This window comes from Mustela erminea, chromosome 18 (assembly GCF_009829155.1).
Source record: "Mustela erminea isolate mMusErm1 chromosome 18, mMusErm1.Pri, whole genome shotgun sequence".
Classification (NCBI taxonomy): Eukaryota; Metazoa; Chordata; class Mammalia; order Carnivora; family Mustelidae; genus Mustela; species Mustela erminea.
In genome coordinates, this window is record NC_045631.1 from 2,559,683 (window position 1) to 2,585,581 (window position 25,899).

General features: G+C 60.7%; 1 protein-coding gene, 1 long non-coding RNA gene and 1 other non-coding gene across 16 annotated transcripts; 2 read left to right on the forward strand and 1 right to left on the reverse strand.

The window, feature by feature from the left end:
* The first annotated feature begins 30 nt into the window (after positions 1–30).
* On the forward strand, positions 31–24,695 carry CHD3 (chromodomain helicase DNA binding protein 3). 14 transcript variants are annotated; one of them, XM_032322522.1, is made up of 40 exons: positions 31–343; positions 4,991–5,103; positions 5,618–5,788; positions 6,013–6,137; positions 7,345–7,628; positions 7,750–7,880; positions 8,050–8,200; positions 8,378–8,571; positions 8,838–9,071; positions 9,266–9,469; positions 9,826–10,037; positions 10,962–11,093; positions 11,474–11,573; positions 11,941–12,132; positions 12,297–12,497; positions 12,824–12,961; positions 13,186–13,307; positions 13,467–13,640; positions 13,787–13,928; positions 14,155–14,286; positions 14,906–15,023; positions 15,199–15,323; positions 15,528–15,759; positions 16,042–16,208; positions 16,643–16,820; positions 17,232–17,297; positions 17,763–17,848; positions 17,986–18,119; positions 18,653–18,797; positions 19,041–19,203; positions 19,306–19,427; positions 19,517–19,652; positions 19,766–19,867; positions 20,087–20,218; positions 20,569–20,677; positions 20,852–20,984; positions 21,253–21,448; positions 22,683–22,793; positions 22,884–23,010; positions 23,448–24,695. In XM_032322522.1, the coding sequence occupies exons 1-40, from the start codon at positions 70–72 to the stop codon at positions 23,686–23,688; spliced, it is 6,249 nt and encodes a 2,082-aa protein (XP_032178413.1). In that variant the 5' UTR covers positions 31–69; the 3' UTR covers positions 23,689–24,695. The 14 variants fall into 14 exon arrangements, with proteins under 14 accessions (XP_032178413.1, XP_032178409.1, XP_032178411.1 ...); XM_032322518.1 differs by lacking the exon at positions 22,683–22,793 and adding an exon at positions 22,493–22,656 and having other exon boundaries at positions 20,090–20,218; positions 21,253–21,494; XM_032322520.1 differs by lacking the exon at positions 22,683–22,793 and adding an exon at positions 22,493–22,656 and having other exon boundaries at positions 8,062–8,200; positions 21,253–21,494.
* Positions 16,202–18,092, reverse strand: LOC116578347. The gene is made up of 3 exons (XR_004280832.1): positions 17,947–18,092; positions 17,193–17,398; positions 16,202–16,636 (listed from the first exon to the last, which is right to left on the reverse strand). It is a non-coding gene; the product is annotated as an uncharacterized LOC116578347 (long non-coding RNA).
* Positions 18,261–18,405, forward strand: LOC116578621. Its single transcript, XR_004280988.1, has one exon.
* Positions 24,696–25,899: the final 1,204 nt, after the last annotated feature.

The window sequence follows — 25,899 nt, forward strand, 5'->3', positions numbered from 1 at the left end:
GTGGTGGTAGCGGTGGGGGAGGCGGGCGGGCGGTGGGTGGGGGGGTGGTGGGGGGGCCAGAGCCACAGGATGGCTTCCCCTCTGAGGGACGAGGAGGAGGAGGAGGAGGAGATGGTGGTGTCGGAGGAGGAAGAAGAGGAGGAAGAAGAGGGCGACGAGGAGGAGGAGGAGGTGGAGGCGGCCGACGAGGACTACGAGGAGGACGACGACGAGGGAGCGCTCGGGCGCGGGCCGGGCCACGACCGGGGCCGCGACCGCCACAGCCCCCCCGGCTGCCACCTCTTCCCGCCGCCGCCGCCACCGCCGCCGCTGCCCCCGCCGCCGCCGCCGCCCCCGCCGCCAGGTAAGCGGCCGCCCCGACTCCCCCCCGCATCCCCCCCAGCCCGAGCGGGAGCCGTGGGCGCGCGAGGCCGGGTGGGGGCGAGGCACCCACCGCGCGGCCGAGCCGAGGCGAATCCGGGGCGCGGGGCGCCAGTCTCGGGCCCGGGGCCCAGCGGCTGGCCGGCCGGCGGCGGGCGGGCCGGGCGGCGGCGGGCGGGCGGGCGGGCTGCGGCGTCCGCCGCGGGGCCAGGCCTCTTCCCCTCCCCCGTCGCACCCCTCCCCCCGCCGCCGCCGCCGCCGCTACCGCCGCCGCAGCCTCCGCCGCTGCCGCCGCCGCCGCCGCCACCGCCGCCGCCGCCGCCGCCCGGGCTAGAGAGCGCTGGGCGCGAGCTGCGCGCGCGGACCGGGCCACTCGGTCGCGGCTTTCGGGGGAGGAGGAGGAGGAGATTTTTTTTTTACCCTCGGCGGGGAGGGGGTAGGCAGGAAACGGCCGCGGCGAAGCCAGGGCCCCCTCCCTGGCCGAGCGAGGGACCGCGGAGACCCTGGCGGCCGGACGGCGGCGTGGAGGAGGGGCGCGTGGGGGAGGGGCGGCCGCGCGGGCGCCCCTGGGGCTCCGGCCCGAGTGGGGTTGCACTGAGGTAACGGGGGGTTTCCGCGTGTGGAGCGGACCGCGGGCCTAAGCAACACCCCCCTCAGGACTGGGGGGGCGGGGGTCGGGGGCAGGGGTCGGTCTCCATCGGACCCCCACCTGCGGGGACCCCGGTGCCCGCCAACTCCGGGGCGTGCGGTGGCACGTGGGGGAGGGGTCGCGTGAATGTCTGCGGCCGGCTGGGGACCGGGGGCAGGTGGTGGCCGCACTCCACGCAGACCACTTCCTGGAGTCAGACTTGCTCCTGCCGCCTGTTCCCCCAGCTCGTCCCGGGGAGAGCACTCCTTTAAGATTGGGGAGCACAGGGAGAGTGTCTGGGAAACCAGATGCCCCCAACTCCACCCCCTTTATCTGCACTCTGCTCCGGGCTCTTTTGTGTCAAGTGCGCCCCCCCTCCCCCGTGTGACCCCGTCAGTCTGGGGTGGCCGAGCTGCCCAGCTGTGACTCTCACGTGGCTGCCATTCACTGTCACTCACTCTCTCGCGGAAACCACCCGCACCTTGATCACGCTGGGGGGCGTGAACTGCCCACCCAGCTGTTGTGCAGCTTGACCATCACTCGGCACCTCTCCCCGGGGATGACAAGTCACCCGGGCCGCTCTCTGGGCAGTTCCCCCAGGGGTGGAAGGAGCACATTGCTGCCTCGCATGGTGGGGGGGCAGCAACGGCCCCACTCAGACCACCCTCCTAGTGGAGTGATTTCTAACCTTTTTGAGGACAGGGGAGCACTCTGAGGGTGCTCACATCTGCTGGGGGCGTGAAAGGGGACATCCAGACCCCCAGGCCTCGATGCCACGCAGCACAAATGCACCAAACTTCAGGACGCTCTTTGTAAAACTGTCACATTGATCTGTGTGGGTGATGTAGCAAATGTCCCTGTTCAATTGAGAGCACCTTTGAAAGGAGTATGGGGTGTCTTCTTGGGGGGGGCGGGCGGCGGAGGCGGGTGCGTGTTTGATGGAAACAGGGACACCCCCCCCCCCAGGCTTGTCTGAAAAAGGGAAAAGTTTTTACAAAGTTATCCCAGAGAACCTATGGATTTGCAAGAGGGAAAAGGGATAAAAAATCGTGGGGAGGGGGATGCCTGGAGCCGGGCAGACGCAGTAAAGAAGAGAAAGAAAGGATGTCAGGTTGTGTCAGGGCCCGATTTGTGCGGCTAAGTGGAATGTGGTATTTGGGTGTTTCTGATCCCGGATTTGGGGATGTGAGAGAGAGCGAGGGGCATGAAATAATCTGAGGTCGAGGTGGGTCTTTGTGTCAGTTCCTCCCTCCCCCTCTTTCCCTCTGTTCTCTCAACAGCCGAGAAGAAACGTCAAATGTTTTTTTAAAAAAATTGTATTTGAAATGAAAACCCACCTCCTCGCTCTCCTGGGGGCCGTTGCATCCCCGCCCCCCTTTCAGCCTTCCGAGTCCAATGAGTGACCCAGATGCAGCCCCTCAGATGACTTTCGGAGGCAAAACTTTGGGGAAATATTTTTGGTTCGCTCGTTATTTCGGTCTACCTAAGTGCGGGCAAAAATAAGCCTCCTGGAAGGAAATGTGTGCGGGCCGCCCTCCCTCATCCTTCTCCGGAGTGTGAATTTGCGCGTCTTAGACGTCTATTGTTTTTCATTCTGACGGCTTTGATTCTCACCATTTTGTTTTACATTCTTACCCAAGACCGATTTTATCCCTTCCCCCCTTCTCAGCTCCTTACATTGTTAAACGTTTAAAATAATAGCGCTTGTGTTGGTGGGGGAAGGGAACAGGAAGCCCAAAACTCATTTCTTCTCCCTCCCCCTTCTGGCAAGTCTCGAGAAATAATATAACATAATATATAGATGTGATTCCTTGGGGGTGGGGGTGGGGAATGATTGTGGGTGGTGCGGAAAATTCTGGTAGTTTCTTTGCAAAAGCTCTGAAAATACAAACCCACCCCCTGCGTGCAGTACGCATGTGCAGCAGACCTATTATGGTGGTGCGTTGTGGGGGAGGGAGGGGAATTTGAGAAAAAATAAATATATGTGTGAGAGATTGATGGTGAGATTAGAGGGAGAGCCGGGCGGGCGGGAGGCGCGGCCTGGGCCCGGCTCCGCCCGCCTCCCCCCCCTCCCGCCGCCCCGGCGCGCCAGGCCCCGCCCCCGCCGCGCGCCGCCCCCCGCCCCCGCTCGCTTCCCGGGATCAGAGCCGGGGTGTGGGAGAGTCTGGGCGCCGGGCCAGCATTGAGTGGCTGCTGAGACCGAGGTTGGGACTTGGGTTTGCTTTATTGCCCTCCCTTTCCCTTCCTCGCCGCTCCGCGCTGCCTCTCCCCGCCGCAGCCGCCGGCCTCCCGAATTCGGGAGCCTCCTGCCGGTGCGGGGAGGGCGGCGAACTGGCGGCTGAGGTCCCCGGGGCAGGTGCCCCAGACCCCCGCGGGGCGGGTGGTGGCCCAGGCCTCGTCCCTGACGCCGAGCCAGTTGGCCTGCCCTGCCACCGCCCCGGCGGCCTCCGTTTCCATGTTCACATTAAGCGACGTCCCGGGAGCTGGGGAGAGCTGGCTGCTGGGGGCGGGGGGCGGGGGAAGGGACCATGGCGTCTACTGACTTCCTACTCCAGTCTTCACGCTCTTCGCACGCCCGGGGCCTGCTGCACGCCCCGCCCCCCCCTTCCCCGTCCCTGGCCTAGAGGGTGATCCTGCACCAGAAGACACAGGATACTGGCGTTCTGAGGACAGGTAGCTTCTGAGGACAGGTAGCGAGGAAGGAGGCGCTGGGATCCCCAGGCAGTGGAAGCCGTGTTAATTGTGGCTAATTTTCCCTTGGCTGTTGTGGGCCTAAGGATTGTGTTTCCTAGAGCAAGGGGCTGGGCCAGACCCAGGCTTTCCTCCTCTGCGGGGAGCAGGACAGGTCTGGCTGGTTAGTCTAGTGCCTGGGGGGGGGGGGGGGGGAGGCCAAGCAGGGCCCCAGGTCTGTGGCATCTGTGTCCTCCTCAGACCCGAGGTCAGGGTCATGGAGAATTGGGCTAGGGGACACATCAGGGAAGCCCCTGCCCTGATAGAGACGTCTAGGGAGAAAGTCCAGGACCTAGGCTTGCTGAAAGCAAGTGGAGGCAGCTGTCTGGATTTGTGCTCAGGCCTGTGTTCGTGTGTGCGTCTGAGAATGCATATGCTGGGTGTGTCTTTGTTTCCAGCTTTGTTTGGGTCTCCCCTGCTGCTTCTGTATGAATGGGACTAAATTTGGAGGGGAAGGGTGAGACCAGGGGACAAAGGGGAGGGGTCCTGAGTTCTCCTAGGGAGCAGGGTTATGGAAATAGATTTGAGGGGAGGTTCCAGGCTACTTGGGAAGAGGAGGAATGCTTAGGTAATTCAGAGACTGCTCCCCGTAGGGTTAGGGTGTGATGGACGAGCCAGACGCTGCGGTCCTGCGGGCAAGATGTGAAAATGACTGGCAGGGACTTCTTTTTCTCCAGGGCCATGTTAGGGTGATGGGAGGCTTGGCGATCATCTGAGGAAGTATAAATAGAGGCCTCCCTCATGGCGGAAGGGATGTGAGGGCCCCGGGTGTTAGTGTGAGATCCCAGGTGTCCACCTTTGGCTCTCCCGTCTCAGCATCTGGCTTAGGGAGCTGCCAGCTTGTGTCTCCCCACTCCAAGTGCTGGGGTCAGGCCAGGCCAGCAGCTGGGCATGGCTTCCCCAGTTCCCGGGCAGGATGCCAGCTGGCTAAGTGAGGGGGAAGGCAGGAGGAGCCCTGGCGGCGACTGAAAGGACCTGCCACAGTCCGAGCCCATGGCCTAGAGCCTGCTCCCTTGTTAGTAGGAGGAGAGAGGAGGGAGTGGTTTGGCTGCTCTTCCCTTCTGACCCCTGACCTCCCATTCAGAACCCAAGCGTCCCAGAGTACTCGAAACACTCTCTGTTTGCACCCGGTGAAGGGAGGCGAGGTTTGGAGGAGTTAATGCCCTAGTTCCTAGAGAGTGGGAACAGGAGAGGTGAGGAGGGCTGAGGTCTAGGGGCCGCCGAGCCAGGGAACCTGGAGGCTTAGGTTTTCTGGTGCTCTCTGCTCCAAAGATAAGGATGATATCCGGCTGCTGCCTTCAGCTTTGGGTGTAAAGAAGAGAAAACGAGGACCCAAGAAGCAGAAGGAGAACAAACCAGGAAAACCCCGGAAACGCAAGAAGCTTGTAAGTGTGAAGGACTCCTGTCTCCACGCAAGGCTCAGCAGACCATTCCCAGGCACCTACATTTTCTCGAATTTTCTCCGTCCCTCCTGATTATTCTATTCCGGGGTGGAGGTTGGAGGGTAGGGGGCATCCGGGAGTCGGAGGTCTGCCGCCCCCTCCCCACTCCGGCTCAGCCCTGTAGCTCCCGAGTCTGGGACCCCAGCTTCAGAGCCCCGGGTGTTCACGTGACTCACCTTAGCACCCTGGAGCCCCCGTTGAGAGCAGGCTATGGGCACGGACTGCATGCTTCCAGAGCCTAGCAGCCCCACGTCTCCTTGCCAGTTTGTTTAGTTCCGCGTGCCTCAGTTTCCTTATCTGCAAAAAAAAAAAAAAAAAAGCAGATTAAAAATAGATAAGTTACTATTTCCAGAAAATTGTTGTGAAGATTAAAAGGGATAATACATGTTATGGGCTAAGAACAGTTCCTGGCACATGGTAGGACTGAAGAAATGTTATTTTTATTTCTCTCCCTCAGGACAGTGAGGAGGAATTTGGCTCCGAGCGCGATGAGTACCGGGAGAAGTCAGAGAGCGGGGGCAGCGAATATGGAATGGGACCAGGTCGGAAACGGAGGCGGAAGCACAGAGAAAAAAAGGAAAAGAAGACCAAGCGGCGGAAAAAGGGGGAGGGAGATGGGGGACAAAAGGTGAGTAGGATTGGGGGGGACACACATCAGTGTTGAAGACAGGGCTGGGGACGGAGCGCCCCAAGGAGGGGTTGCTCAGTGGAGAAGCTAGAGAATTCGCCCCAGAGCCTCAGCTACAAGCTATGGGGAGGGAGGCATGTGGGGGGCCCAGGATGGGGGCCGGAGAAGCGCCTGCCTCAAGGAACCCCTGCCCCGAAAGCCCCATGACACCTTGTCACTCGCAGCAGGTAGAACAGAAGTCGTCCGCTACTCTGCTTCTGACCTGGGGCCTGGAGGACGTGGAGCATGTGTTCTCCGAGGAGGACTACCACACGCTCACCAACTACAAAGCCTTCAGCCAGTTCATGAGGTAGGACTGGCCGGTGGACACTTCCGGGGGTGGGGGTGGGGGGTCTGCGGAGCAGCATAAACTCTTGGATGCTGCTCCCCAGAGAAACGCACAGCACAGAACTTGAGAGGACCCTGGTCGCCGCAGGGTGCAGGGACCCCGGTCAGGATCCCTTCACGAGAGGGTGGCAGGGGGGCAGTCATGATTCCAGTGCTGGGTTCGAAAGCCCTAGTGACAGAAGACAGTGAGGGCTGATGGCCCTCTACGCCCCAAACATTCCAGCTCCCCCTGCAGGACTTCTCTTTCCACTGAAACAGAGAGAAATGAGTGTTGCCCAATTTCCTTTGCTCAGTTATCAAGTCATCTCTACCCTTGGCTTAGGACCCCGTGATTAACAGTCACGCCCCACTGGCTGTGGAGCCTGGGCTTTGGGGACACCCCCGCCCCCCGAGTAGAGTAGATGATAGCAGAGTGGCCCAAGCCTGGCGAGTGTTCCTTCCTTGTCGTCAGTACCCTGTCTCTCCTGCCTCACTGCTGAGAACCGTGCTGCTGTGAGCACCGTGGTCACCCATGTCCTCACAAAAGTCTGACACCCCGCCACAGAGCCTAACCCACCTGGCCTGTTGGACTGCACGTGCTAGGGCCCATGGAACTTGCTGGAAAATGCAGAGAATCCTGGCAACTCACGGTATCATCACAAGGATGAAACATGACCTCGCTAACATACGTGATAGGATCTTACAAACTGGAAAAGATTGGAAGCGTTTTTATCAACATCTTTGTCTGTTTTATCTTTTCTCATCTGCTGCGTGTGTACGTTTCCTTTCTCCTCGTACGTGTTCTTGGTTTTTATTATTTTTTTTCTCTCCTTTTTTAAAGGTTTCATTTATTTATTTGACAGAGATCACAAGTAGGCAGAGAGGCAGGCAGAGAGAGAGGGGGAAGCAGGCTTCCCGCTGAGCAGAGAGCCCAATGCGGGGCTCAATCCCAAACCCTGAGATCATGACCAGAGCTGAAGGCAGAGGCTTAACCCACTGAGCCACCAGGCGCCCCTGTTTTTTTCTCTCTTAAGCTCTATATCGGGTTACCTTTAAAGCGAGGTCGTTCTGACGGGTCTTTGCTTCCCGGCCCAGGAGCGCGAGCACAAATGCAGACTCAGCCCCTGAGGGGTATGGCGGAGTCCGGACCACTTGTGAAGGTCCCATGTCCTCTGCTCCTGCATTTACAGGCCCCTGATCGCGAAGAAGAATCCTAAGATCCCAATGTCTAAGATGATGACCATCCTCGGGGCCAAGTGGAGAGAGTTCAGTGCCAACAATCCCTTCAAGGGGTCGGCAGCTGCGGTGGCGGCGGCGGCGGCAGCAGCAGCCGCAGCTGTGGCCGAGCAGGTGTCAGCTGCCGTGTCATCGGCCGCCCCCATAGCACCTTCCGGACCCCCCACCCTCCCGCCACCTCCTTCTGCCGATACCCAGCCCCCACCCATCCGAAGAGCCAAAACCAAAGAGGGCAAAGGTGAGGACCCCCCCGCCCCCGTTTAGGACCACTGTCCAGGGGTTCTGAGGCCTCCATGAACTGCGTTATTCCAGGATGTCGTGACGTCTGACGTGTCTCCCTCACCCTGCTCCTCCTTCAGGTCCAGGCCATAAAAGGCGGAGTAAGAGCCCCCGAGTGCCTGACGGACGCAAGAAGCTTCGGGGAAAGAAGATGGCGCCCCTGAAAATCAAGCTTGGGCTGCTGGGTGGCAAGAGGAAGAAGGGAGGCTCGGTGAGTGGCCCGTCCCTGTCGGCTAAGCGCCCCGGCATGGAGGGGGGGCGGTCAGGGTCCAGGGGTCCAGACACAGGGGTCCTTGAGGGAAGCTGGAGCAGGAGCCGGAGGCCTGGGGAGGGGAGCGCGGTGAAGCCGGCCTCCCTGACTGCCCCGGGGCTCCGGGCAGTATGTCTTGCAGAGTGATGAGGGCCCCGAGCCGGAGGCCGAGGAGTCAGACCTGGACAGCGGCAGCGTCCACAGCGCCTCGGGCCGGCCGGACGGGCCTGTCCGCACCAAGAAGCTCAAGAGAGGCCGGCCGGGGAGGAAGAAGCGGAAGGGTAAGGGGTACCAGCTGTGTGTGACCTTGTCCATCTGGCCACCTGTCATCCCTTGAGGGCCCCTTTTGTGTCCCCCTCTAACTGCTTTGTTCAGCCTTTCTCTCCCCCATCACTTCTCTCTCTCTCTTTCTCTCTCTCCCCTTCTGTGCCCTTTGCCTGCCCTGGTATACATGACAGTCCTGGGCTGTCCCGCAGTGGCCGGGGAGGACGAGGTTGACGGCTACGAGACGGATCACCAGGATTACTGCGAGGTGTGCCAACAGGGTGGGGAAATTATTCTGTGCGACACCTGCCCTCGTGCCTACCACCTCGTCTGCCTTGATCCGGAGCTGGACCGGGCTCCCGAGGGCAAATGGAGCTGCCCCCACTGCGTGAGTACCTGCTGCCCCCTCCCCCTGGGGAACCACCTGTCTGCTTGCTGCCCCCAGATGCCTGGCTTTCTCGGTGGCCAGCCCCCTCCCCCATCCCTCTGCTCCCTCCTCGACGTGTCTGGAGACGGAGGTGTCCCGTTCCTTTGTTCCCGCCCGCCTCCTTTGCCCTTCTTGCAGTCAGGTGTCCCGTGTCTGTCCCTGGCTTCCGGTCTCACTGCCCGTCTTCTCCTTTCTGTCCATCTCCACGTCTGGCCTTGGCCTCCCAGGAGAAGGAGGGTGTGCAGTGGGAGGCCAAGGAGGAGGAGGAGGAGTACGAGGAGGAGGGAGAGGAAGAAGGGGAGAAGGAGGAGGAGGACGACCACATGGAGTACTGCCGCGTGTGTAAGGACGGGGGCGAGCTCCTGTGCTGCGACGCGTGTATCTCCTCCTACCACATTCACTGTCTGAACCCGCCCCTGCCTGACATCCCCAACGGGGAATGGCTGTGTCCCCGATGCACGGTGAGTCGGCCCTTCCTGCTGGGTTTCCTGGCAGCCCCGACTCTTCCCATCTCTGGAACCCCACTGTCTGGCCCCCCTTTCTGTTCCTGTCCCTGCACTTGGCCTTTGACTCCCTCGTGGGACCCCGAACTCCTCCTCCTCTAACGATGGCACTTTTTCCCCATGTTTCCTCCTTGTGCGCGCCTGTCCCCAAGTGCCCTGTGCTGAAAGGCCGTGTGCAGAAGATCCTGCACTGGCGGTGGGGGGAGCCGCCCGTGTCCGTGCCGGCACCCCAGCAGGCCGATGGGAACCCCGATGCCCCGCCACCCCGTCCTCTTCAAGGCCGATCGGAGCGAGAGTTCTTTGTCAAGTGGGTAGGACTGTCCTACTGGCACTGCTCCTGGGCCAAGGAGCTTCAGGTATGCGGCCTGTCCTTCCCGCTCTCTGGGACCCCATGCTGTTCGTCTCACTCCTCCCTCCGGCCCCAGACCCTTCGCTTGCTTTGGGCCTCGGGCCCTCCTCACACCCTCCCTCCATCCTCAGTCTCCACGGGAGTCTCCTTCGGCCTCCACTCCTCCCGCCGCCAGCCTCCCTTCCCGTTCTGCCCTCAGTCCAGCCCTCAGTCCACCGTGTTCCTGCTCCCATCAGCCTGTCATATGCTTGCCCAGTCCGCTGAATGTCTGTCCTCCCCGTGCCGCTCCCCCCGGGGGCTGGTCCCCTGTGGTCCTCTTCGGATGCTGGGACCATCTCGTCCCCTCCCTCTGTGCCCCGTCAGCTGGAGATCTTCCACTTGGTGATGTACCGGAACTACCAGAGGAAAAACGACATGGATGAGCCCCCGCCCCTGGACTACGGCTCCGGTGAGGATGACGGCAAGAGTGACAAACGCAAGGTCAAGGACCCGCACTACGCGGAGATGGAGGAGAAGTACTATCGCTTCGGCATCAAGCCAGAATGGATGACCGTCCACCGCATCATCAACCACAGGTGAGTCTCCGGCCTCCCGCTCATTCACCCATGCTGTTCCCTACCCTACTGCCACTGCCACCCCGCCAGAGGCTGTATCACTGCGCCCAGCACCTGGTGCACCTGCGGGGCTCCAGCTGCGTTTCTCGGGCATCCAGGTGGAGAGAAACCAGACGTAGAGTCCAGGCCCGTGTGACCCCTTCCCTGTGGCCTCTGATCTAATGATCTGCAAGGCTGGGTATCAGGCCACAAAGGCCAACGTGAGAAACACGGTTTAGCCAGCCTGTGTTTGTTGTGCTGCTTTCTTCGTGGTCCATGTTACCACCAGACATTGTCCACGCGCATGTTTACTGGGTCGTCACTGCCTTCTGCACCGAGCGTGAGCTCTGTGGACTTGGGGTCCCTTGTCTGTTCGTGCCTCACTGCTGAGTCAGCCCTGCCTGGAACGGGGCCTCCCGCCCAACGGCTGTTTAGTTAAGACTGATTAGACGAAGCCCCAAGGGTTTTCTGGTCATAGATTTCTTTTTCTTTTTCTTTTTTTAAATTAAAAAATTTTTATTTATTTATTTGACAGCGACAGAGAGATAGCGAGAGCAGGCACAGGAGCAGGGGGAGTGGGAGTGGGAAAGCAGGCTTACCGCCGAGCAGGGAGCCCAATGGGGGGCTTGATCGCAGAACTCTGGGATCATGACATGAGCCAAAGGCAGACGCCCAACAACTAAGCCACCCAGGCGCCCCTCTGGTCGTAGATTTCCAAGCAGCCATGCTGGAAAGCATAGGGTGGGATTTCAGTCGTCCTAAATTCCCTCCCGGGGGCCCCTCATTGAGGATGAGGTGACAAAGGCTAGCTGTTGGCTGATCGTCGTGTTTATGATGATTTCTTTCTGCTTGTGGTCCATGTTCTTTTTCTCCTCCTGCTCTTTCTCTTGGTCTTCTGCCCCGCAGTGTGGATAAAAAGGGGAATTACCACTATCTCGTGAAATGGCGGGACTTGCCCTATGACCAGTCCACGTGGGAGGAGGATGAAATGAACATCCCCGAATACGAAGACCACAAACAGAGCTACTGGAGACACCGGTGAGGGGGCCAGGCCGTGGGGTGGAGTCTGAGGACAGGGGAGTGAAAGCCAGCCCCTTGGGCAAGGGGAGGTCCAGGAGGGGCAGAGCCGACCTGAAATCAAGGGCAGTAGCAGCCGGTGCTAGGTTGTCTGGGGTGGGACAGGTGGAGGAAGGAACAGTGTGAGGAACAGACGTCAGGTGCAGTCATGGGGAGAGGGGATGCCGAGGACTGGGGGTGGTGGGCGTTGTTGGCACTGGATGTAAAAGGGGTGAAGGTAAAAACTCTGGAAGAAAGGAACTGTGAGATGTTTAAGGAAAGTGAGAGGGAGGTCTGGAGTGTGTTCAGGAGAGAGCGAGGTTCCGAGGAGCAGGCCTCACTCACACCTGCTCTTCTCCCAGAGAACTGATCATGGGGGAGGACCCCGCCCAGCCCCGCAAGTATAAGAAGAAGAAGAAGGAGCTGCAGGGCGACGGGCCACCCAGTTCTCCTACTAACGATGTAAGTCCTTCCTCTCAGCCTCTCTTCCGTTTCTAGATCTAGGCGATTGCAGATTGCCCCGGGCCTCCGGACAGGACTTCCCCGAAGTTTCAGCAGCCTCCCTGGACGGTGTCCAGCCTGCCCCAAGCATGGCTAGGAGATCGGCCTAAAGGGCCAGAGAGAAGCTTGATGCCCCAGCACCCGGGGCTGCCCCCACCCCTGCTGCCTTCCTCATGCCAGTGCTGGAGGGGGAGGGACCGAGGTCTAGAACTTCCATAAGCTCAGGCATCACGGAGGGAACCGTGATCCCGCCTGAGCTCTGTGCCAGCGAGGGGGGCGGAGGAGCCCTGACCGTCCCCCTGAGCGCTCGGACGTCTTGACTCCACAGCCTACGGTGAAATACGAGAGCCAGCCGCGGTTCATCACAGCCACGGGCGGCACACTGCACATGTACCAGCTGGAGGGCTTGAACTGGCTGCGCTTCTCCTGGGCCCAGGGGACCGACACCATCCTGGCTGACGAGATGGGGCTGGGCAAGACCATCCAGACTATCGTCTTCCTCTACTCGCTCTATAAGGAGGTGCTGGACACGGGGGCCCTCGGAGGGACTGGGGAAGGTTCTGGAAGGTGGGAGTGGATGGAGGCTGAGGCCACAGGGGACTGTGGGGAGGCGGGCAGCAGCCAGAGGACTGGGGTGACCGCCTCAACCCCTGAATGATGGTCCCCCCAACCCTCAACTCACAGGGCCACACAAAGGGTCCCTTCCTGGTGAGCGCCCCCCTCTCGACCATCATTAACTGGGAGCGGGAGTTCCAGATGTGGGCACCCAAGTTCTACGTGGTGACGTACACGGGTGACAAGGACAGCCGGGCCATCATCCGTGAGAACGAGTTTTCCTTCGAAGACAACGCCATCAAAGGTGGCAAGAAAGCTTTTAAGATGAAGGTACGCCCCTTGAGCTCGTCTACTTGGAGACCCCCAGGTGTTATTTCATTGTCCCCCACTGGCATTTAACCCTCTGAGCTTTCTCCTTCCTCCACCCCCCGCCCCACTCCTGCCCTGGAGACGTACACTTCTGCCCATGCCGGACATGGGGTAGAGGTTGGGGGCTGTGTCCAGTCATCCCCGGGTGGAGCCCACGTGGCAGGACGGGGTGGCTGGCTCCCCTGGCAGGTGCAGGCAGGACGGGGTGTCCGGGGAAAGCACGGGTCTAGAGGTCTGGGTGCCCGGGCATCGGGTAGCTGCCGCACGGACCATGGCTATGTTGGCAGAGGGAGGCCCAGGTCAAGTTCCACGTTCTGCTGACCTCGTACGAACTGATCACCATCGACCAGGCCGCTCTCGGCTCCATCCGCTGGGCCTGCCTCGTCGTAGACGAAGCCCATCGGCTCAAGAATAACCAGTCCAAGGTGAGTGACACACCCAGACCTCCCAGTCTGGCCCTGCTTGTGAGAAGGAAGGTTCTGGACTTTCTGCAGCCCGGAACAGGGAGGAGTCCAGGTTGGGTGAGAAGGAGGACTGGAGATTCGGGGCCTGTAATCCCGGACAGAGCACAGAAAAAGTCGGGCTGTGTGGTCCAGCTGCTTGCCACTAACGGGCCCATTCTCCTGCCTCTCCTTGCCTCATTTTCTAGTTTTTCAGGGTCCTCAATGGCTACAAGATAGATCATAAGTTGCTTCTGACCGGGACTCCGTTGCAGAATAATCTGGAGGAGCTCTTCCACCTGCTGAATTTCCTCACCCCAGAGAGGTTTAAGTAAGTGACCCCCCGCCCAGGGTGGTGTGCGGACCTGCGGCGAGGAGGGGCTGAGAACAGGGGCAGGCGGAGGGTTCCCCGAGGTGAAGAACGAAGCCTGAGGCTAGGCACAAAGAACCCGATGGCCTGTTCAGTTCTTTGTCTCCTTCCGCCTGCTAGCAACCTAGAGGGCTTTCTGGAGGAGTTTGCGGACATCTCCAAAGAAGACCAGATTAAGAAGCTGCACGATTTGCTGGGGCCGCACATGCTGCGGAGGCTCAAGGCTGATGTCTTCAAGAACATGCCAGCCAAGACAGAGCTCATCGTCCGGGTGGAGCTCAGCCCCATGCAGAAGTGAGACGAGAGCCGGGCCACCTGGGCCAAGGGGGCTGGGGGTACCAAGGGCAGCCTTCCAGGAGGCGGCAGCCTTCCAGGAGGCGGCAGCCTCCTCACTTCTCCCCTGGTCCTGTCTCTTCCGCGCCCCGCATCCTGGTGTTCAGGAAATACTACAAGTACATCCTGACTCGGAACTTCGAGGCCTTGAACTCGCGAGGTGGCGGGAACCAGGTGTCGCTGCTCAACATCATGATGGATCTGAAGAAGTGTTGCAACCACCCCTACCTCTTCCCTGTGGCGGCCATGGTGACGCACGCACGGGGGGCTGCCAGCATGCTGCTGTCCGAAGATGGGGTGGAGGGCTGCCGGTTTGGGGGGTGGACGGCAGTGGGGCACGGGCATGGGATTGCCTAGGGGAGCAGGAAGTCATAAGGGGCGAAGACTGGATTTGGGTCCTGGGCTTTCTAGGCTGTGTCGGAACACAGGGGCGCTCTCCCTGACCCTCTCGTCCTTTTTGCTCCCTTCTCGGCAGGAATCCCCCAAACTCCCCAGTGGAGCCTACGAGGGTGGGGCGCTTATTAAGGCGTCTGGCAAGCTCATGCTCTTGCAGAAGATGTTACGGAAGCTGAAGGAGCAAGGACACAGAGTGCTTATCTTCTCACAGGTGACCTGCACCCGTAGCTCCGTGTCGCCCCCAAGGCCAGTCCCTTACCTTGTTCCTCATGGCTCCCATGGCGTGAGAGGTCAGGAGGTGGCACTCTTGAGAGGCTCTGGTCTGGCAGCGTTCCTCTTGGCCTCTGACCCCTGTTCTTAGCTTAGGTCATTGGAAGTTGCAGGCCAGCTTCTTGGAAGCCGGACGGGGAGCAGGGGTAGGGGGAGCCCATGTCTCCTTGGGGTCGTCTCCTGGAGGTCGTCTCTGGGACTGATAGAGTTCCTTAGCCACGGGAGAGGAGAGGAAAGGAGAGCACAGCACAGAGGTCTTGGAACACTGACGGAAGCAGTGGGTCTGCTCTCCAGAAAGCCACCCAGAGAGACAATTCCATACAGATCTTCCGGGCATTTGTAGATGTCCCTGGAACCTTGTGGGTCTCAGAGGGGAAGGGATGCTAAGTCAAGCACGTGTGACAAGAAAGCGGGGCGAGGAAGGGCAGGGGTAGAGGAGCACCCCCGGGGAGTGGGCGTCATGGCCAAGGGGGGTGGAAGCAACAAAGGGATGGTCAGGACATGCCGTGCCTGGCCCACTGCTTCATCATTCCAGACTCCGTCCTTCTCTCCCGCCGTAGATGACCAAGATGTTGGACCTGTTGGAGGACTTTTTAGACTACGAAGGCTACAAGTATGAGCGCATTGACGGCGGCATCACAGGCGCTCTGAGGCAGGAGGCCATCGATCGGTTCAACGGTGAGGGGTGATGCCTGCTGGGCACGCAAGGCCTGAGCCACCTGCGCCTGGGTCCCTGAAACGGGAGGGTGTCTGTCACCTGGCTGCTGCGTGGGTGGCATGGTGGTCTGCGGCCGGGGGGCGTCTCAGAATTGGCCGCACGGCACAGCTGCTGAATCTCGCTGTCCCCTCCTAGCTCCCGGGGCCCAGCAGTTCTGCTTCCTGCTGTCCACTCGTGCTGGGGGCCTGGGCATCAACCTGGCCACTGCAGACACGGTCATCATCTTCGATTCTGACTGGAACCCCCATAACGACATCCAGGTGGGAGCTGGCCTCCTGGATCCCCTGCGCCCGTAGCAGGGAGATGCAGGTTTCCGGCTGAGGGGGTCATGTCCAGGGTCAGAGAGAGAGCTTTCAGTGGGGGTAGAAGACCCTTCCTTGCCGGCGGCCTTTCCCCAGCACACGGGGCCCATCTCCCTGGCCGCTCCCCTTGTCCATCCGCACTTCCGCCTCCTGCCCGCACAGGCCTTCAGCCGCGCGCACCGCATCGGCCAGGCCAACAAGGTGATGATTTACCGGTTTGTGACCCGCGCGTCCGTGGAAGAGAGGATCACCCAAGTGGCCAAGAGGAAGATGATGCTCACTCACCTGGTGGTGCGGCCCGGGCTGGGCTCCAAGGCCGGCTCCATGTCCAAGCAGGAGCTGGACGACATCCTCAAGTTCGGCACCGAGGAATTGTTCAAGGACGAGAACGAGGGTGAGAACCTGCCCTGCGGCTTCCTGAAGCCAGGCCCTGCGCTCCCGGGCACACTCGTCTTCGGGAACCCCTGAAGAAAAGCTCTCCCATGCGGACCCTGGGAGAAGCGTGGCCCTTTCTCCTCCACTGAGGGTTGGAAGGCCCGACATGTGTCTGCAGACTCCTTGGGGAAGGGTCTTCTCCTCCAGTGCTCCCGTGAGAAGGAAGCGAAGTTAGAAAGCTTTGCACGGATTTTCCTCCGGTTGGAGCTCACAGTCTCCTCTGGTTCCCCGTCTCCACCAGGGGAGAACAAGGAGGAGGACAGCAGCGTGATTCACTACGACAACGAGGCCATCGCTCGGCTGTTGGACCGGAACCAGGATGCGACGGAGGACACGGATGTGCAGAACATGAACGAGTATCTCAGCTCCTTCAAGGTGGCCCAGTATGTGGTGCGGGAGGAAGACAAGGTGAGACGCCAGGGTGGGCGCGGTGTACCCTGGGCCACCTCTGCGGGGCAGCGTCCGTGGGCTTGAATGGGGAGTCTGCGGGGAGTCTGAGCTCTTACCGTAACGCCGGGCAAAAGGCAGAACAGGTCCTTGGTTTGAGGGGTGAGACCAGACTTTGGGGAGAACCTCGGGGGATAAAGTACCAATACACAGAGGGTGTCTGTGAGTCAGGGCGGGACAGACGCGGGTGGCGCCGGAGGACAGGCTCAGGGGAGACGCGGGGAGCAGGGAGGAGAAGCCCGCTGCAGGTAAGAGACGAAGAGGACGTGCGGTGTCCAGAAGATTCTCGCGGGAGTCGCAGAGGCCAGGCGGCGGGGAAGTAGGCATGCGGTTGTGGGCCGTGAGCGCTGGGCAGCGGCGAGGGAAGCTATGAGTGTGCATTGTGCTGCCTGCAGATTGAGGAGATCGAACGAGAGATCATCAAGCAGGAGGAGAACGTGGACCCCGACTACTGGGAGAAGCTGCTGCGGCACCACTACGAGCAGCAGCAGGAGGACCTGGCCCGCAACCTGGGCAAGGGCAAGCGGGTCCGGAAGCAGGTCAACTACAACGATGCCGCCCAGGAGGACCAGGGTGAGCCCCAGAGGGAGGGACCGGGAAGGGAGGTGCGCTGGCCAGGAGCCTGGAGGCCTGGGGCAAGGGGGTGGGCACATAGAGGGAGAGGGAGGCCTAGGGGTCAGGGCGGCCCCCCCTAGAGGGACAGGAGCTTCAGAAGGGTCTGCAGGAGCTGCCTAGAGGCTGGGCAGGCTTGCGGGTGGTCCCAGCCAGCTGGTGGCTGCAGGGGCCCGCCGGACACGCAGAGTCCTCGCCTGGCACCTGAGGTGCAGGGCTGGGGACCGGGTACATGGTGACTGGACCCCATCCAGGATATGTGGCCTCAGAGTCCGACAGCATTGGCTGGGGGGGGGGGCGCTCCAGCCAGAAAGAGCCCCCGCGTGGGCTTACCCTGGGAGCTGGCCCTGATGCAGTGCCCTCTCCCCACAGATAACCAGTCCGAGTACTCAGTGGGATCGGAGGAGGAGGATGAAGACTTCGACGAGCGTCCAGAAGGTGGCACCTGTTTCCTGATTTCCTGCCGTAGCTCTTCCCGGTTCACTCCCTGGTGTCCTTTAAGTCCGTGGTTTTTCCATGAACGAGTGCTTCTCTGTTGACTGAGTAAAGATCGCGGATAAAAAGAACGGAACGTCCGTTAATTTTTCCACTGTCAAAATGGGGCATAGAGAATCGTATGGGCTGGGATGTCTAGAAGGAAAATCGAGAAAGTTTATAGTTTACGTTCTCCCCGCTGGCCTGGCTACTAGTCCTTTAAGGGGACCCGTTTCTTCTAGACCGTTTCTTCTAGACCTCCTTGCTGGGTAGGTCGAAAAGCACTTAAAAGGAAATTAGAAGCGCCTGAGACTTGAGTTAGGCCTTCCCCGGATTCTGTGTCTCAGGGGCTGGGTGTGGAGAAGGATTAATGGGTGGAGGAGGTGGGGGACCCCCTAACCAGGCCACCCTCCCTTCCCCCACACCCAGGGCGTCGACAGTCAAAGAGGCAGCTCCGGAATGAGAAGGACAAGCCACTCCCTCCGCTGCTGGCGCGAGTTGGGGGCAACATTGAGGTGGGAGCCAGCCTCAGGCCTCCAAGTATCCCCTTGGGGGTGGGGCCCCGAGGCTGAGTTCCCTGGGGTTGGGGGTCCTAGTAGTGAGACTCCCTCACCGGATATTGACAGTCCATGCCCTCCCTTGCGGCCCCCAGGTGCTGGGATTCAACACCCGGCAGCGCAAGGCCTTCCTCAACGCTGTGATGCGCTGGGGGATGCCACCGCAGGATGCCTTCACCACCCAGTGGCTGGTGCGGGACCTGAGGGGCAAGACAGAGAAGGAGTTCAAGTGAGCACGGGTGCTGCGGGCCCAGCGGGCTGTGGGCTGGGGGAGCTCCGGGTGTGCTTGTGTCCTGGCGGCCACCACGTGATGTGACCTTACTCAGCTGACTGCCAGGCTCCCGGCCACATGGCCTGGTCCGATCTTTCCTGGCTCGATTTCCTGGGACGTGGGCTCAGCCTGCCCCACCTCCCCTCAGCCGAGCCTAGAGCACAGAGGCCTGGCTGCCCCCCGCCTGCAGGGGAGAGGCGCTGGAGAGGGGCGCCTGGCCCCGGGCTGTCCTGGCCTCACACTTACTGGCCGGGGAGCTGGTGGACAGGATGACGAGCTGACTGATGGGGCCTAGGAACGAAGTACCAAGGCCAAGGACCCCAGGGAGAGACAGGGTGGGGGGGTGTGAAGGGCTGGTCATGGGGAGATTGGCAGGCTCTGGGCAGTGTAGGGTTTTAGGGCGTCGGTAAGCCCTGTGCCCTCATCACCGCCTCGCCACCCGCACCCCCTGCCCGGCCCTCCTAACCTGCGTCCCGCCCTATGCTTCCCAGAGCCTATGTGTCTCTGTTCATGCGTCACCTCTGTGAGCCCGGGGCAGATGGCTCGGAGACCTTTGCTGATGGTGTCCCTCGGGAGGGCCTGAGTCGCCAGCAAGTGCTGACCCGGATTGGAGTCATGTCTCTCGTCAAGAAGAAGGTATCAGTCTGTCCTTCGCCCAGAGTCGAACTGGTCCCCTAGGCCCCATCCCCATGCTGCCTGGCATCCCCAGGTTCTGGATTCAGACTGGCGGGAGAGCTTCCTGTGTGGCTAGTACCTGCAGCTGACCCGTCCCTGCGACCCTCTGCCCATCTTGGTGCCTGCAGCTGACCTGTCTCTACCACCCCCTACCCCCTCAGTGCCTGTAGCTGACCCATCCCTACCGCTCCCTGCCGCTCTCAGGTACAGGAATTTGAGCACATCAATGGGCGCTGGTCGATGCCCGAGCTGATGCCCGACCCCAGCGCCGACTCTAAGCGTTCCTCCAGAGCTTCCTCTCCTACCAAAACGTCTCCCACCACCCCTGAGGCCTCTGCTACCAACAGTCCTTGCACTTCGAAGCCTGGTAACTAGACGGCAGGAGAGATGGGGGTGGGGCTGGAGCCCTAGGACAGGGACTGGAGTCAGGGTGGGGGTTTCTGCCTCCTCACTCTGCTTCCCGCTGCAGCTACCCCAGCTCCTAGTGAGAAAGGAGATGGCGTGAGGACACCTCTTGAAAAGGATGAAGCAGAAAACCAGGAGGAGAAGCCTGAGAAGAACAGCAAAATCGGGGAGAAGATGGAGACAGAGGTACGTGGCTGCCTGGCTCCCGCAGGGGGTGCGAGTGAGAGGGCCTGGTGCCTGGTTCTGCTTCATCCTGACTCCATCCTGACTCCTAGGCTGATGTCCCTAGCCCAGCCCCATCACTTGGGGAGCGGCTGGAGTCCAGAAAGATCCCTCTAGAGGAGGAGGTGCCGGGAGTCCCTGGAGAAATGGAGCCCGAGCCTGGGTACCGGGGGGACAGAGAGAAGTCAGGTGGGTGCATGGGCTTAGGGGTGATGAGGGGCTTAGACTCCAGGAGCTCCCTCTTCTGGGGCCATGGGATGAGGGTGACATCCTCCCTTCCTGTCCCTTACCCCCTCCCACAGCCACAGAGTCGACGCCAGGAGAGAGGGGGGAGGAGAAGCCGTTGGATGGCCAGGAGCACAGGGAGAGGCCGGAGGGGGAAACAGGGGATTTGGGCAAGAGAGGTAATGGGTGGAAGCGCTGTGCCCCGGGTCCCTGAGGGCATCGGGAGGTGGAGTCCGGGGGAGCCGAAGCCTGGGGCCTGGGGGGTAGTTGCTCCAGGCCAGGCCAGTCCAGGGTGGGGCCTGGGGGGTAGTTGCTCCAGGCCAGGCCAGTCCAGGGAATAGCGTTGGGAGCCGGGAGGGGCCTGAGCACAGTGGTGAGCTCTGCCTTGTCTGCCCTAGCAGAAGACGTGAAAGGGGAGCGGGAGCTGCGGCCCGGGCCTCCCCGGGATGAGCCTCGGCCCAACAGCCGGCGCGAGGAGAAGGTGGAGAAGCCCCGGTTCATGTTCAACATCGCAGACGGAGGCTTCACAGGTGGGCGCCCTTCACCGGGATGTGCTTGCCCTCTCAGGCTCCCTTGTGGTGCCTGCCTTTTGTTCCAAGTCGCTGCTGGTGGGGCAGGCTTGCACCCCACCTGCCATCCTCCTTGGCTGCACTCCGGACTCCTGAGCCCTCTTTACCCTTCCTCGATTCCTGGTCTGAACTTGAGCCTTGCTTGTAACAGCTTTTGGTCCTCAGCGTGAACCAGACCTTTCCATCTTCTCCCTAAAGAGCCCTCGGTCCTCTCCCCGCGACTCGGGTCCTTCCCTTCTGACTGCCGCCGAGCTGGCCATGGTTCCCACACTGCTGATGCCCCATGTCTCTCTCTCTGGCCCGCTTTCCAGAGCTTCACACGCTGTGGCAGAACGAGGAGCGGGCGGCTATTTGCTCCGGGAAACTCAATGAGATCTGGCACCGAAGACATGACTATTGGCTTCTGGCCGGGATTGTCCTGTATCCTTCGATAGAAATGCAGGAAAAAAGCGGTTTTTTCAACCTGGATGGGGGAGGAGTCCACACCCCGGGAAGGGGGGGGTATCACCCTGGGGGGACGGGCAAGAGGAAATGAGTGCGGACCGCGCAGTGCCTCCCTGTTTGGTTCCTTGACGGCCCCTTCCTGCATCGCAGCCACGGCTACGCACGGTGGCAGGACATCCAAAATGACGCTCAGTTTGCCATCATCAATGAGCCGTTTAAAACTGAAGCCAATAAGGGGAACTTTCTGGAGATGAAAAATAAGTTCCTGGCCCGGAGATTCAAGGTGGGGACCCGGGAGAGGAGGGACCGTGGTGAAGAGGGGTTCGGGTCAGAGCGGGGGTCCAGGTGTGGTTGGAACGTGGGGACGGCTAACTCCTGTAGGGGGACAGCCAGATAGACCCTTGTGTTTGGGACCGGGATGTGTTGGGGTTAGTGTGGGCTTGGTGGGAGGCTGGGGTGCTCTGGGCCAGCAGGGAGGGCAGTGTGGGTCTCCAGCAGGCCCGGCTGCTGGCAGATGCCCACGCCCCCCCACTCCCCTCCGGGCCCCCCAGCTCCTGGAGCAGGCGCTGGTGATTGAGGAGCAGCTTCGGCGGGCGGCCTACCTGAACCTGTCCCAGGAGCCGGCGCACCCCGCCATGGCCCTCCACGCCCGCTTCGCCGAGGCCGAATGCCTGGCCGAGAGCCACCAGCACCTCTCCAAGGAGTCGCTGGCGGGGAACAAGCCGGCCAACGCCGTCCTGCACAAGGGTAAGGGCCGCGGCGGCCCCGCGCGGGGGAGGGCCCACAGCGCTGCGTAAGTCTTCACCCCGCACCCTTCAAAATTTTCCCACCCCTCTGACCCCTTTACCCTCCGCACCACCCCCCTCTGACCTCTGCCCCCACCCCCAACCCCCACCCCCCAGCCACCCCGTGGTTTTGAGCCTCTTGGGTGTGTGCAAGCCGGCCCTCGTTCGTCCTAAGAGCATTCACACCAGCGCCTGGCGGAGGGGCCGGCCCCCCTCACCCAGAGTCTGTGAGACTGTGGCGCGTCCCTCCGCAGGGCCGAACTCCTCCGTTGACCCACACGCCTGCCCTACAGCTAATAGCACCCTCTCCGGGGCCGTGGCCTGCGTGTAGTCCCCCAGAGTCCTTACCCCCAATCGCACAAGTCATGTAACCCCCCACCGCGTCTCGCTCACCCCACCAGGCAGAAACTACCCCCGTCCCACCCTGTGATCCTCTCCCCGAAACTTCCCTTTGACTCCAGCCCTTCCTCCCAAACCCTCTTCCCCTGATGATGATAGATTCGACTCCAGACCCCTCTAACCATCTAACCCTGTCTGACTAGCAACTGACTCCTGGCCCCTTGGATTCCTGTTTTAATTCCCTGAATCTGTAATGCTGATTCTCTAATCTCCCTTCCCCTCACACATGAAAACCTCGACTCCTAAAATCTGTGACACCAGTTACCACCTCCCACGTCTCCTATTTCCTCCCCGTCATCCCCACCCACAAAACGTCACTCTTGCAGTATGGAATGTTCTGACGACCCCCCGCCCCATGTCTCCCGATGTCCCCCTGCCTCCCGTGTCCTGTGCTCTCTCTCTGTCTATCCTCTGCTCATCTGGTCTCCTTCTTTCTCTCCTCCGAGTCGCTCTTTCTGTCTCCTTCTGTCATCTTCTTGGTCTCTGGTTCCTTGGTGTCTCTCTCTCCCTCTCTTTGTGTCCCTCTGACTCCTCGTCGTTTCCTGGCTCCATCCCTCCCTTTCCCTGTCTTTCTCTTGCCCTTCTTTCTCCGTGGCCCGGGCCCCAGTTCTGAACCAGCTGGAGGAGTTGCTGAGCGACATGAAGGCGGACGTGACCCGCCTGCCGGCCACGCTGTCCCGAATCCCCCCCATCGCAGCCCGCCTGCAGATGTCCGAGCGCAGCATCCTCAGCCGGCTGGCCAGCAAGGGCACGGAGCCTCACCCCACACCGGTAACCCTCTTTCCCCCCAACTCCAGTTGTCCCTGCTGGTCCTCCTCTGACCCCCACACACACGCTTCCGGCAGCTCTCGACGGTGTGGAGAAACGACTTGCTGGGACACACTCCTCACCCTCGAGTCTCCCTGCCTGTATGTGATCCCCTCGGGAGTGCAGGAGCGGGGCCCCCGTTGTCCCCTCAGACTTCGGAGCCTCTCACATGGGCGCGCGCTCTCTTCCAGGCCTTTCCCCCGGGGCCCTACGCTACGCCTCCGGGGTACGGGGCGGCCTTCAGCGCCGCCCCCGTCGGGGCCCTGGCCGCCGCCGGCGCCAACTACAGCCAGATGCCTGCAGGCTCCTTCATCACAGGTGAGCCGGTGCCCTCCCGCTCCCTGCTTGTCTGAGCTTCGGCCCTGCCTAGCCCCCCTTTACCTGTCCAGCCCATCTCGCTTCCTTGCGAGTTTCTACAGTTTTACGAAACCGAGTCTTTCTGGCCTTTGTTCTTCCCAAACCCGACTTCTCTTCTGTTCCCACTGTCCGAAATGCCACCAAAGGTGTCAGTGGCTTTAACCACTACCTCCAGGAAGGAGAATCGGAGCTCAGAAAGGGGGTATGGTGAGGGTCGGGACGGGGTCTGTCATGGGCACCGGGACTCCCAGGGACAGGGGTTCGCCCTGCTCCCATCCCTGCTGCCCTGGGAACTAAGTAGCAGTGGCAGGAGGTAATCTAGCTGTCACATGCTACGGTCAAGAGGCCGCGTTTGGGAGCGAAGCTGGGGTTCACGCCCTTGCCTCCTTCCCAAACAGCCGCCACCAACGGCCCTCCAGTGCTGGTGAAGAAGGAGAAGGAAATGGTGGGGGCGCTGGTGTCAGACGGGCTGGATCGGAAGGAGCCCCGAGCCGGGGAGGTGATCTGTATAGACGACTGACAGGCTCCCAGGCCAGCGCATCACCCAGGCCCCGTGCCCGAGGCCGACCCCCAGCTCAGGCTCTGGGACCTGCTGCCAATCCTCCACCTTCCCCACCCCTTGGGCCACCTCTGGGCTAGGTGCCCCCCTGCCCCTCTCTACGACTCCTTTGAGAAGGGCCCTTTGTCTCTCTCCACTCCCCTGCGCCTTTCCCACCGCGCTTCGAAGACTGTGCTGGTGAGAAGAGGTCCCGGTGGGAGGCGGTGAAGCAGGGTCTTCCAAGTATCCTCACCCCCCACCGAACACGCGCGGCTTCCCAAGATGTGCTGGGGGGAGGAGAGAGGCAGAGCGGTTGCCTTCACCCCTGCAGTTCGAGCTCCATCTACAGATGTGGGGCATCAGCCTCGCCGGTTCTGTAGGAACTTTGGTGGGGAGAAGAGCTTTGAAGAGAGGAGGGGGACTTTAGAGAGGGAGGAAGGGAAGAGGAGAGGGGAGCTGCATGTTTCCTTCCCTTTCCTCTCCCCGAAACGAGGGTGGAGCAGTTGCAGGGGAGGGAGTCGATTGCTGTTCGGCCTCAGAATAAAGGCGCCATTCCCTGGCTCAGTGACCTCGTGCGTACGGCATGTTGTGTTGGGGGGTTGTCTCCCCTCTCCCTAGGGACCAGGGACCCCCCCCAAAGAGAGTGATGGTTGGGCGATACTCCCTCAAGCCAAAGAGGAGCTCCCCAATCTGTTCTAGGGACCCGGTTGCCTAGAAAGGGTGGGAGAAAACGCTACAGGCCCGCAGTGGGGGAGCCCCCAGCTTGGGGGCTTGGGTCCTTGGAGCACTTCTACCCTCCCTCCTGAAGGCCTCGATACGGACTGAATTTGAGTGGATCAGGCAGGGGGTGTAGTCTCGGGACTGCCTTGCCTTCGGGACCAGAACAAAAGAGCAGAGGGCAGGCGGGGGAGACTTGGGCATGTCCTCCCCCCCAGGAGGGGCCGGGGACAGTGGCAGTTTGCATGGCGAACCCCCCACTTCCTCTTCGCGGCCCCTTCCCTTTCTCGCTGCCCCTTTCCCGGTCTCTTCACACCCACTCCTGGGCTGTCCCGACCCCCTCTTCTGTATCAGGTGTATTGGTTGTACATATAAATTATACTTTCCTTTCTGTGTGCTCTGTTGTTTTTGAGTGCGGGACCTCTCTGGTGGGGGGAGGGGTAAGCAAAGACCCGGCATTGCTTTCTCATGTTCCGTGTCACCCGTCTTCTGCTGGTTTTTTTGATCTCGTGACTTCCTATTTTTTTTTCCTTGGATCATCAACTGAAACTCTGAGGCTCCTTCTCCGGCCCCATCCCCCACAGGAAGAGCCCGCTGGAGAGATGGAGGGTGAGCGCCAGGACGCCTACGGGGTCCTCAGGCTGAGAGCAGGGCCATGGCAGGGCTTACTGGGCAGAGGTGAAGCGGGAGGGTGCCTGGCAGGATCTGAACCGCCTCGCATTCATCCGTTTCGGAGACTCTTTTTGCCTTCCAGTTGCCCAGTTCCCCCAGGAGTCAGCAGAGGTCAGTACAGCTCCACAGGTACAACCCCGAGTCTGCAGCAGAGCCCCCCCTTTTTAAAGAGTTGGGGGGGCGGGTCATCCTTGTAGAAGATTTGAACTGCTAGTACCTCCCCGACACGTGCTCACTACCCCCAGAGCTTCTCGGGTTGGGACCAGACACTTTGGTTTTGAGGCTAAATGCAATAAACCTGTATTGAGTACCCGCTCCCCGCCCCGAACGCCGGCAGCCACCAGTGACAGGGCAGTCACTGCTCTCTCTGCCCTCCCACTGCCAAACCCATCCTCAGAAAACAAAGGCAGACATTCTGGAACAAGACCTGAGAGGGTGGGGGCTGCGCTCCGGGGAGCACTGAGAAGGGCCTCCCCCAAGAGGGAACACAGAAGCAGACTCGAGCACAGGAAGATGCCAAGATACGGTTATAAAAATGGAAGTTTATATTTCATAAATTCACATTTTTAACACAGGAAAATGTCACATAATAAATAAACTATACACACACAGACTTCTTCAGTAACAGAACGTCCCTTTACAACCTCCAGTGAAATTTATATCCTTTATACCAACTGTTCCAAATATTGCCCCCACAGAAGGGGACATCCTAGCAAGTCTAGGACCGCAGTCAGTGCCGCTGCGATGTTTACCTGCCTACACATCGCCCGGGGTTCTGGTTAAGGCTCAGAGTCTGAAGGGGAATCTGGAGATTTTGTAATTCCAGTGATGCGGCTGTGGCTCCCGCACTCTACTCTCCTAAGGTATTTATAGGATTTAAAAATAGAAAGCACCGGGTACAGGAGGAGATGTCCAATTACGGG

What these genes read in the sequence shown, in the direction of transcription:
- CHD3 (XM_032322516.1), top strand. Translation starts at nt 70, where the DNA reads ATGGCTTCCCCTCTGAGGGACGAGGAGGAGGAGGAGGAGGAGATGGTG. An exon ending in GGGGAGGAAGAAGCGGAAGG is followed by an intron (nt 8,201 to 8,377) that starts GTAAGGGGTACC and finishes TATACATGACAG; the next exon opens with TCCTGGGCTGTCCCGCAGTG. An exon ending in CTCACCCCAGAGAGGTTTAA is followed by an intron (nt 13,308 to 13,466) that starts GTAAGTGACCCC and finishes TCCGCCTGCTAG; the next exon opens with CAACCTAGAGGGCTTTCTGG.